Raw genomic sequence first — 12,620 nt, forward strand, 5'->3', positions numbered from 1 at the left:
CAACAAAGTTTCAATTATAGAAGATAAATAAACCCCAGATACCTGCTTTCAGCCGGCTGTGGCCATGGAGCTGGAGCGAGCAGGAGGCTTGGATTGCCCCTGGCGATGGAGGAAGCCAAGCTTCCCGCCCGCCCTGGCCGGCTCTGAGCTCCACTCAAGGCTACAAAGTTTCAATTATAATAGAAGGTCAAATCTCAGAGTAAAAAAGAAAAAGAAAAGAAGGAGAGGCTGGGAGCTTCCATCGCCGGGGGGCTTGGCCAGCCTGAAAATGGCCCTCAGCCCCTCACCCAGGCTGGCCAGGCACCCCAGCGTGACCCCCACCCTGATCCAGAACACCCTTCAGGGCAACCCAGCTGGCCCCCACCCGTGCACCAGGCCTCTATCCTATATAATAAAAGGATAATATTTAAACTGACCCTAACAGCAGAAGGACTGGGAATGACTGGTCACTATGACACACATTTAACACCAGGGGGCAGATGCCCAATGCAGGAGCTGCCCCCTGGTGGTCACTGTGATCCCACAGGGGGAGCTCTGCTCAGCCACAAGCCAGGCTGATGGCTGCTAGTACAGCGGTGGTGGTGGGAGCCCCACCTTCTTCAGCAGCGCTAAGAATGTCTGACTGCAGCTTAGGCCTGCTCCCCGCTGGCAAGTGGACATCCCCCAAGGGCTCCCGGGCTGCCAGAGGGATGTCTGATTGCCAGCTTAGGCCCAATCCCCCGGGGAGTGGGCCTAAGCCAGCAGGTGGTCATCCCCCAAGGGGTCCCACACTGTGAGAGGGCACAGGCCGGGCTGAGGGACACCCCCTCCCCCGAGTGCACAAATTTTTGGGCACTGGGCCTCTAGTGTATATATAAAAGCCTAATATGCAAATAGACCAAACAGCAGAACAACCGAACAACTGGTTGCTATGACATGCACTGACCGCCAGGGGGCATGTGTTGACAGCAGGGGGCAGAGCCCGGAACATGGCGGGCATTGGCAGCAGTGGGATGGTGGAGCAGGTGAGTGGGGGGGCCAGACCAAGGTGGGGCACCGGTTGCTGTTATCAGGGCAAGCCGCTGGTGGTTACTGAAAATTCTTTGCTCCCACATGCCACGGTCCCACCAGGCGTGTGAACTTGCTGCCGGCATTGGCCCTGCTCACACACACTGTCAGTGCTGGTGCTGCTGCTCAAACCTGCAGCTGGCACCGGGTGCCAGCCCTGACCGCTTGGTGCCATCAGTGGGTGCAAGCAGTGGCTGCCAGCCCTGATCACTCCCCAGGGCTTCTCCACTGCCCCCTGCTCCTGAGGGGAGATCAGGGCCAGCAGCTGCCACTCACACCCGCTGCCTGCGACGGCCCCAATCGCACCCACTGCCAGCAACAACCCCACTCGCACCCGCTGCCGGTGTCCGGTGCCTGTCCTGATCGCTTGGCACCATCAGTGGGTGTGAGTGGCAGCTGCTGGCCCCAATCACCCCTCAGGGCTTCTCTACCTTCCCCTGCTCCTGAGGGGCGATTGGGGCAGCAGCCGTCGCTTGCACCCGCTGATGGCACTAGCCCTGCTCGCACCCACTGCTGGCGCTGGCCCTAATCGCTCCGCACCATCAGTGGGTGCGAGTGGGGCCAGCACTATCAGTGTGTGGGAGCAGGGGCAGTGGGAGTGGGGCTGCCAGCAGACAGGGGCCCAGGGGCCGCAGTGGAAGGGGCCGGGTGGGGACACGGAGGTTGGACCAAGACCTGCCCCTATGCCCACCACAGCCTCATGGCCCACAGTTCCTTTCAAGGTGCACGAATTCGTGCACTGGGCCCCTAGTACTTTAATAATGGGCTATAAGACTCTAGGTTCAGTTGTGTTTAGATACCTCCCATTTCCACTATCATATCCTTACACCAGAAAATTAGCGTCTTTTCACATTAAAGGCTGTACTTTTAAAGATATTGTGGAAAATGTAGGCACAAAAAGACAGATAATGATTTTTAATGCACAGAAATTATTTTTCATACAAAATAAAGAAATTAATTATGCCTTACATATAAAGCAAAATATACAGTATTCAAAAATGTTACTCTTTTTTAACATTTAAAAATTTGTGAAATAATTATAGATTAATGGAAAACTGCCAAGAAATGTATAGAGGTCCTATGCACTCTTCACCCAGCCTCCCCAATGACTATAGTACAGAAACAAAAGCAGGAGACTGACATTGGTACAATTCATAGAGCTTGTTTAGATTTCACCAGTTATACATGAACTCATTGTGTGTGTGTGTGTGTGTGTGTTGCTCTTTGCAATTTTATTACATGTGTAGCTTTGGGTAATCATGACAATCAAGATATTGAACTGTATACCATCAGCACAATATTCCCTTATGCTACTCTTTTATAGCCATATCCACTCCCTCTTCCCCCTCCCATCCCTAACCCCTGGCATCCACAAATCTGATCTCCATCTCTATAATTTGTTATTTCACAATTGTTACGTAAATGGAATTATTCTGTATGTATCCTTTTGAGATTGGCTTTTTACACTCAGTATAATTTCCTTGAGGTTCATCAAAGTTGTTGTATTGCTGAATAATATTCCATGGAATGCCCGTACCACAGTTTGTTTAACCATTCATCCATTGAAGGATATCTGGGTAGTTTCCAGTATTTGGCTATTATGAATAAAGCTGCTATGAACATATGGATACACATTTCTGTGTGAAAAATAGTTTTCATTTTTTTCTGGAATATATGCCCATGAGTGCAATTGATGGCCCATATGGTAAATCTACTTTTAGTTTGAAAAGTAACTGCTAAACTACTTTCCAGAGTGCCTGTTCCATTTTGCATTCTTACCAGCAATGTGTGAGTGATCTAGTTTCTCTACATCCTCTGTAGCATTTGGTGGTGTCACTATTTTTCCATTTTAGCCATTCTAATAGGTGTATAGTGACATCTTATTTTGGTCTTAATTTGCATTTCTCTAATGGCTAATGATATTGAATATCTTTTCATGTACTTATTTGCCATCTGTATATGCTCTTGGATGAAATATCTGTGTATGTCTCTTGCTTATTTTCTTCTTTTAAAATATATTTTTATTGATTTCAGAGAGGAAGGAAGAAGAAGAGAGAGATACAAACATCAATGATGAGAGAGAATCATTGATTGCTACCTCCTGCATGCCCCCTACTGGGGATCAAGCCCACAACATGGGCATGTGCCCTGTGGGCATGTGTGACCCAGAATTGAACCATGACCTCTTGATTCATAGGTCGACACTCAACCACTGAGCCACGCCAGCAAGGCTCATCTATAATAATAATAGCCTAGGTGGTGTCACACCCTCACACATCACGCCCTAACATCATCACAAGATGGTCATCACAAGATGGCATTACAAGATGGCTGTCACAAGATGGCTGCACGCACAGTGGAGGAGGTGGGTTGCGACAGAGGGCAGTTGTGGGCGATCAGGCCCCAGCAGGGGAGGGCAGTTAGGGGCCATCAGGCAAGCAGGGGAGGGCAATTGGGGGCCATCAGGCCCCGGCATGGGAGGGCAGTTGGGGGCCATCAGGCTGGCAGGGGAGGGCAGTTGTGCACGATCAGACCAGCAGGGGAGGGCAGTTGTGGGTGATCAGGTTGGCAGGGGAGGGTAGTTGGGGGCCATCAGGCCAGCAGGGGAGGGTAGTTGTGGGCAATGAGGACAGCAGGGGAGCAGTTAGGCATCAATCACCCCGAGGGGTCCTAGATTGGAGAGGGTGCAGGCCGGGCTGAGGGACGCCACCCCTGCACAAATTTTGTGCACCAGGCCTCTAGTTTTAGATTATTATTTTAAACTTATTTTTTAGTTATAGTTAACATAAAATATTGTATTAATTTCAGGTGTGCAACATAGTGATTATATATTTATATACCTTACAAAGTGATAATTCCAATAGGTCTAATACCCATATGGCACCATACATAGTTATTACAATATTATTGACTACATTTATTTACCATGCCTGATGTGAAAAAGGGGGGAAATAGCTAATAAAATTGTAATTCTCCTTTAAATTGTCCTGTCCTCCATTTAGAAAAAAAATAGAAAAAACATGACTAGTATATATACAATATTACATTAATCTGTAAAATTTTTGCCCTGGAAATTTCCAAATTTTGCCTTACATAAGCAAAAAATATGAAATTCTTTAGCTTCTAGAAGAAGCAGTATATTTTTTTACAGAAGTCGAGATCCAAGACCACTGTACAACTAATCCTTGACATGCCTACTTTAGTAAGATTTAAAATTCAGCGAAACGGAACTCATAGTAAGACCCTGGTTTTAGGTGTTTTGTATGAGGACAGTCAGATTCCATGAGTTTACATTGCCAAGCACTGACTAGTTGTCATTATCAGTTGAGTTGAAACTCCATTTGCCTTAAGGCAAGGCTAGGTCTCTGGTACTTAGCTTTTGTTTGTACCACTATTTAATCAGTTCCAGTTATCTGCACAATAACTCTTTGAGATCAGGGCAAACAGAGAGTTCAAGTGCCTTGCTCAGATTCCCAGTGGGGAATTCAGAGTCAGGAATGAGAGGACAGTAACCCAGCCTTTCTGTATTCTTTTTGGAAATCCTTCAGGGCATAAATGCTGTTTTTTTCTAAAGGAGTGACTTAAAGGTGATCTAAAAATAACTTAAGTACTGAATAAACCACCTCTACCCAAGTCCACCCCCAGATAAACATGGTGGAAAGTTTATTTGGAACCCTTAAGCAAAAACATCAGCAAAGATCCTTTGACCCTTGGTTAAATGCAAAATAAATAGATCTCTAGCCACCTGGACAACTCAATGCAATTGCTATTTGTGTGGTATATCCAAACATTGAAAGAGAAATTAGGCATCTGTCAGGGACTATGTCTGTTATTATTATTGTTTTTAACCTTTTACCAAACCTCCTTTCTCTCCTTATCTTTTTTCATCCCATCCCCAGTACCTCCAGCTTGCAGGCTTTAGCCCCAGTACCCTTCCCTAGATCCCAAATGGCTGATATGAAATCAGGCTATTTGATCTTCCGAGAACTTCCCAAAAAGTTCTGATTTGAACTGATCCTTTTTGTAATCAGACCAGTCTTCTCAGGGACATCTGTTGGTGGAAAGTGCTTTTTAAACAAATTGCTCTACTAATTCTCCTGAGAATGTCACTCACCGGACTTGACTTAAAAATATAATGCTAGACTTCTACACAGAAACACTAACTTACACTGGAAGGAAGAGAAACACACATATATCAGCAAGGGCAAATAAATATGAATGTGCATAAGTATACAGCAAGCCACAAATGCACTCAATAATGCACGAAGTGGGAAAGTAGGCAGTGGTGAAGTCGACGGTGGTGAGCTTCAAAATAGATCTCCTATTCTCTTTAGAGTCTGTAACGTCTGCATGGTTATCAAGGACTCATAATGAGCACTGGATGACCAGTATCCCTTATTAGTGGTGACTCAGAAGATCAGCCATATACTATTAGTCACTGTGTAAATTGCTCCAACAGTGTGAATCAACCTGCATTCCACAAAGGTTAAGGTCTCCATCTGCTCCCTGACCTAAAACTCCCCCTACGGGATTCCCTAAGAATAATGGTCTTTGCTATCCAAGAGGGACAGCAGGGATCTGTGAAGTTGGGAGATATGAGGAGGTGCCTCTCTCTGTATTCACCCTGACAAAATAATTGTCAGGATATTAGAATGAAATGAATGGTATTTTTACCTATAGTTAGTCTTTGGGCCTTTTATCCTAGAGTAAAGGCAGAATAAGGTGGAAGTCATTGTTGTCAGTCTACAGCTTCAATAGCTTTCCCACACGAGCTTGGTTTCTCACAAATAATATCAATTTCCTTCTTTGTCGAGGTCACCACTGCTCTTCTACTGCTGGCAAGAAATCCCAGCTCTGGAATGTGAGTGACACACACCAAAATCCAAGTACCATATAAATGCCATATAAATGCCCCTTAGAATGGCAGCCCAGGGAGTAGTCAGAAAGGAGATAGAGGAACTAACAGCATCTGAGACATTACCCATTTCAAGCCTCCTCTCCTCCCTCTCTTCTCCCACTTTTCCCCTCCTCAAACAGAAGCTGGGAAAAACCTGCCAAAAGGTGATGAAATATCCAAATGCCCACCAATAGACACCCCATAAAGGAAGTGTCTGCTGTGTTGTTGAAAGACTTGATTGAAACTGCTACTAGAGTTCAACACCAATAGGACTAGAAGACACTTAGGAGAGAGAAAAGGCTGACTACTACTTTGATTGTTTATTTTCCCTTCCTTTACCCAAGATAACAGATATCTTATGCTTCCACTGAGCAAAGAATGCAATGGGTCATACACATACCCTAGTTACCAGGCTCCCTAGAGGGAAAAGCCAATAATAAAGCACTCTGGCTTCAAGAGCTGAGCTGCCTCACAACTACCCCAGTGCTACCATTTTGCTATCAGTATTATGCCCACCCTTGATCAGAAACACAGTGTATAGTGATCCAACAGCTTCTACAACAAGTTGAAGCTTTCATGCCCAATGTCTCCAGATACATTAACTTTTCCCATGAAACTGCCCCTGGCAACCAAGAGTCAATTCCTAGTATTAAGCCTGGAAAGGATAATGAGGTTTGTGTGCTTTCTTTTTCCTTTCCTTTCCTTTCCTTTCCTTTCCTTTCCTTTCCTTTCCTTTCCTTTCCTTTCCTTTCCTTTCCTTTCTTTTCTTTTCTTTTTTCTTTTCTTTCCTTTTCTTTTTCTTCCCTCCTCACTGCCCCTCCCAAATCATAGATAATGTGTATATCAGCCTTCTGAAAGATAGACTTGAAAAACAAGGTGCATACTGTTGTCCTTCATGCCAGAACATAGTATAGGTGAGAGTAATGAGTATCCATGCATACCCATGGCTCTAAATACTTAGTGTGGGGGCAATCTCTTCCATGCTCTATATAAACCTTGAGGCAGTGTTAGCCACTTCTTGTGCCAGGAGGGTTTTTTTCTATACATTTGAAACTAATATAGAGCTTTGACTCAATATGTAAAAATATATTCTATTTTTGAGAGTTCCTGGCTAGAATGGCCTGGACATACACTCTCATTTGCTAGAAGTCCAAGGCCAAGTCATGCTATGTTTCAGTGTGTCTTGGAAACTTCTCTTTATTCTCTAGGCTTCTGATGATATCACCTCATCATATACTGGTTGTTGAATGTCCAGCTTTCATTTATAATCCACACAGTACCAACTCAGCTGAGTGGAGGTATGATGGTAACTCAGATGTTGGTGCCCTGACATTTTGATACTGCCCTTGTTCTATTGGTGGGCTTTAAGTGATAGCTTTCCACTAAGTGTCAGCTGTGGACAGAACTTGATCCTGTTACATGATGATATATAGGTTGAATTTGCTTCACGCTTCCCAGAAGTGCAGTGCTGCCTGTCTTCTGAGGTGTGTGCTTAGCAAACGCAACCCATTTAACCACAGCAGTATCTAAATTACTACAGCTGGAATGTAAATGTTCTGTTTAAACTAATGAGTCTAAGAATTTCCCAGAGGACAAGAGACATGGCCTGCCATGAGCTTCCTTCATAAAATGGCACCATGGATTAAATACCTAAATCTGTCATATTTTAACTTAGTAATGGAGAGTTGGTTATATATGATATTGTCCACTACAAAGAGTAACAGGACCTTGGAGACCTTGTCAAAGCAGCCAAATCTCATTTCAAAGCTCAGGTATCTTTATAGTAGAAAATGTTGTTGTAATATTAATGCATAAACAGAATATCTTTGTTCTATCCACTTCTTCTCATGGATATAAATCCATGTATCAGAAATTGTGTCTTCCATGCTATTCTGCAACCTCAAATTACAAGGGAATAGTAGGAAAATATAGTAGTCAGTATTCTTTGGTAGCAGCTTCAAAACAAAAAGGGTGGGAGGAAAGGCAACACAAAATAATTTTCCTCTCCTTCTAAGTGAAATAATGATGAAGTGAACTTTAAAATCTAATGGCATTTATCTAGTTCTCCATCTAAAGGGGAAAATCCTACATATATATTGAATTAGTACCTCTCCTATCTGCTTGAAAAATCTCTCTAGGAGAACATCCAAGTGAAAAGGGCCTCTTCTTTTCCTTTTTTATTAAATTTACAGGGGTGACATTGGTTAATATGATCATATAGGTTTCAATGTTACAAGATCTGTATATTGCACCATGTGCCCACCACCCAAAGTCAAATTTTTTGTCTCCGTATATGAGCACCCACTTCCTTCTGGCTACCACCACACTGCTGTTTGTGTTCATAAGTTTCAGTTTTATATCCCACTATTCAACTATTGGAGTCTATGTACTTGGGTATGTTCCTGGTAGTGAATGTACTAGTGTGTACCCATGGCTGTGTCTGCACCCCTAGAAATTTTTGTTTCAAATCTTTGTTACAGGTTTCTGTTTTAATCTGATGCTCAGGTTAAATGTGATATGTAATAAAATAGGTACTTTTGGATATCAGTCCTTAGCAGATGACTTATAGGATTCTACGGAGTTCCTAAAGGAGCCATTGCATTTAAATGTAAGGAATTAGTAGCAGGATGAGCCCATAAGACACCTTTGGACACATCATGAAAAGGCACTATTTGCTAAAGGTATTTTACTTTCATTTGTCAGAAAGTTTTTATAATTACCAATTTTGTTAGCTCTATAGGCACTTGACTGCCATCTGCAGGAATATTGTTAGAAATCTCTATCATCTATCTATCTATCTATCTATCTATCTATCTATCTATCTATCATCTGTCTATTATCTATCTATCTATCTATCTATCTATCTATCTATCTATCATCTATCTATCTATCTCTGCTTGTGAAAGATGTCCCACCCTTAGACATGGCAGCCTCATATAGTGTACAAACTACACAATTTTATGTGGTGATCCTGCCTAATAGCTATTCTAGAAAAGGTAGAAGTCGATCTCATTTAAGAGAAAACTTGGCCTGGCTGGTGTGGCTCAGTTGTTGAGCATCGACCCATGGACCAGGAGGTCACCTTTCAATTCCTGGTTAGGCACATGCCCCAGTTGTGGGCTCGATCCCCAGTGGGGGGCTTGCTGAAGGCAACCGTGCAAGAGGCGACCGGTCGATGATTCTCTCTCATCATTGATGTTTCTATCCCTCCCTCCCTCTCTCTTACTCTCTCTGAAATTAAAATTTTTTTTTTCCAAAAAAGAGAGAAGTTGTTCTTCTGATTGGAGTTTCTTGCTGTTTAAGTTGAGACTTCATATTCTCTTTCCTGATCAGACTATTTTCAAGTTCAGGGCAGGGCTTTCCTGTAATTAGTAGAAAGCTATTTTGGATAAAACTTAGATTGCCTAAGGCCGTGGTCGGCAAACTGGGGCTCACGAGCCACATAGGGCTTTTTGGCCCCTTGAGTGTGGCTCTCCCTAAGCCTTAGGAGTACCCTAATTACGTTAATAACAATGTACCTACCTATATAGTTTAAGTTTAAAAAATTTGGCTCTCAAAAGAAATTTCAATTGTTGTACTGTTGATATTTGGCTCTGTTGTCTAATGAGTTTGCCGACCACTGGAAGGAATATCAAAGTCTAGTTGTTGCTTCTTAGTCCTCATAAGAAAGGGAGAGCCTCAGAATAGTCATAATGACATCTAGCTCCAAATACAAGTGCCAGCTACCGGATAAATTTCTCATCAAGGTAATGAGTTAGGAGCTTTTCAATTAAGGTAAAAAGGATACCATAAATAGATTAAATTATGATGAGCAGTTAAGATTAATGAAAATGGTACCGAGTTATGTGTTTAATCCTGCTCTGTATATACTTAAGTATAAAATTTAAGGTTGCTATGCTTGAGTGTTTTAATAAATTTTTATTTTGTTTTCTTAAATGAACTGATAACTCATTGTTTTCATTTTTATCAAAATTAACTATGCTTATGACCAAAGACCAGTAATTCAAGATCACATGATTAATACAAGGCTGCTCCTACGTATAGTGCTCCATTGTGCGAGCTAGAAAACACTACACTCCTCTGGGAAGCTAAGAGGCAGCCCTGCCTACCATCACCTACTGATAATGCATCTGAATTGCTAAGTCCATTTTGGGGGGTAAATATATTGAAACTTATCTACATACCTAAAGATAGAAAGTGTTGACACTGAGTATCATGGCACATATACAAATGGTACTGAAATGAGCTAGCATTTGCATATTTCTTTTGTTTGAGATTGCATATTTCTTATTTTTAAAATACATGTTTTAAATCTAATTTCTCATTCAGCCTTTATAATCTACTAGAGGCCTGGTGCACGAATTCATGCACATTAAAATGAATTAGAAGAAATGTTGTAATATCGCCATTCGCCCTTTATAATAAAAGTGTCAACCAAATTCACAATTGATAATGGCAGATCTAAACATACGTGTGTGATTGGCACCAGTGAGAACTTTATATGTATTGCACATGCACGAGTCAACTTGGCCTTTTATATATATATAGAATAAACTTGCTTAATTAGACCTGATTTCTGATTAAGCTTAACTTTTTCCAGCCCAGTGAAGCACCCCAACTGCTCTTTCAGGTAATTGTCAGCAACTCAGCAGTAAATATCAGCACGAAGCAGATTATTATTGTAGATCACACAGGGAGAACAAAGGGTAAAATATTTAACTGTAGCAGTGTTTGACTATATTCTGTGCAGTGAGAAAGCCTGAAGTTATTTTCAAGGTCCACCATTTCTTTCTTCTTTTCAGTAGGGTCAAGTTTCTAAGCTTTCTAAATCTCCGTTTTCCAGCTAATGAAAAGAAAATAGGATTCCACCAAGTCTCCTATCTACCTACTCCAGGACTTCTGTGAGGATCAAATGAGATGAGGCATGGAAAAAACGCTTCACAGACATTTGGGTAAAGTGTAAAATGCTTCCACCTGGCTATAAAGCAAGTAGTGTTCCTAGGCTGAAGAAATTCCAAGGAGGCTAGTTGCTAGGGAGAGGAAGCCAGGCGTTGCTACATGATGTCATTACCCGGCACCCACAGCCACCATTTCCCGACTGGGCTGGGCTGTGGACCGCATTTTGTGCCATGGGGCCTCAGTAGCATTGGCTGTAATTTGTTGGGCTGTCCCTCCAGGGTGGTGGTGGGGCCTGTGTCCACGCTTCACAGACATTTGGGTAAAGTGTAAAATGCTTCCACCTGGCTATAAAGCAAGTAGTGTTCCTAGGCTGAAGAAATTCCAAGGAGGCTAGTTGCTAGGGAGAGGAAGCCAGGCGTTGCTACATGATGTCATTACCCGGCACCCACAGCCACCATTTCCCGACTGGGCTGGGCTGTGGACCGCATTTTGTGCCATGGGGCCTCAGTAGCATTGGCTGTAATTTGTTGGGCTGTCCCTCCAGGGTGGTGGTGGGGCCTGTGTCCCACTGGGGGAAGCTGAGTGTTGATTTGTGGGCACCAGGTCCACAGTGCTGTTTCTCTGTAAATGGCCAGTGCGCGTCACAGCAGCTCCTGTGTTGAGCACCTGCCTCCTGGTGGTCAGTGTGAGTCATAGCAACTGATCAGATGGTCAGATACTTGGCATATTAGCCTTTTATATATAAAGGTTCTATATATATAAAAGCCTAAGTGACTGGCCAACGGGCCGACTGGCTGGTAACTATGATACGCACTGACCACCAGGGGGCAGACGCTCAATGCAGGAGCAGAAACCACAGGGAATGGAAACATGGAAAAGACTGATGAATCTCAGAGGGCAGGAGCAAAGAGGGAGGGTGGGAAGAGATTAAGCAAAAATCCTATATGCATACTAGAGGCCCAGTACACAACAGTGGGGTCCCTTGGCCTGGCCTACAGGGATCAGGCCGAAACTGGCTCTCTGATATCCCCTGAGGAGTCCTGGATTGTGAGAAGGCACAGTCCAGGCCGAGGGACTGTGGATTCATGCACCGGGCCTCTAGTATTTTTATAAAGTAGGTCAGCCACCATTTATTGAGTGACAGACAGTATGTTAGACTCTAAGGGCCTTGTCCTTATAGCCCTAACGAGTTATGCAAGCTAATAATTTCAGTATATATGATGAATAAGAAGCAGAGGTTTGTCAGCAAAGTGGAAACAGAGGGAACATAACTCAACATAATAAAGGCCATATATGACAAACCCACAGTCAGCATCATACTCAATGGGGAAAAACTACAAGTGTCCCTCTTAAGATCAGAAACAAGATAGGGATATCCACTTTCACCATTCTTATTCAGCATAGTTCTGGAAGTCCTGCCACAGCAATCAAACAAGAGGAAGAAATAAAAGACATCTAAATTGAAAAGGAAGAAATAATACTATGTTTAGAGAACCCTAAAAATCCCACCAAAAATTACTAGAACTGATAAATGAATTCAGTAAAGTAGCAGAATACAAAATAAATATCCAGAAATCACTTGCATTTTTATACACCAATAATCAACTATCAAAAAGGGAAACTGATAGATACAGAGGCAGAGAAGCATCAAGCAGACTGTCAAATTACAGCAGGAAGGCTGGGGAGTGATGGGGGGGTAAAAGATCAATCGAAGGATTTATATGCATGCATATAAGCATAACCAATGGACACAAGACACTGGGGGTGGGGGGTAAGG

General features: G+C 43.1%; 1 protein-coding gene across 1 annotated transcript in view; it reads right to left on the reverse strand.

Moving 5' to 3' along the window:
• Window positions 1-12,620, reverse strand: part of DGKK (diacylglycerol kinase, kappa) — a gene marked incomplete at its 5' end in the record, with an annotated part of 129,308 nt that overhangs the window by 100,732 nt on the left and 15,956 nt on the right. The window contains 2 exons of the mRNA XM_014538272.1: window positions 1,704-1,722; window positions 11,815-11,824. Coding sequence (XP_014393758.1) covers window positions 1,704-1,722; window positions 11,815-11,824 — 29 coding nt within the window. The remainder of the gene's footprint in view (window positions 1-1,703; window positions 1,723-11,814; window positions 11,825-12,620) is intronic.

Source organism: Myotis brandtii, unplaced genomic scaffold, assembly GCF_000412655.1.
Source record: "Myotis brandtii unplaced genomic scaffold, ASM41265v1 scaffold1875, whole genome shotgun sequence".
Lineage (NCBI taxonomy): Eukaryota > Metazoa > Chordata > Mammalia > Chiroptera > Vespertilionidae > Myotis > Myotis brandtii.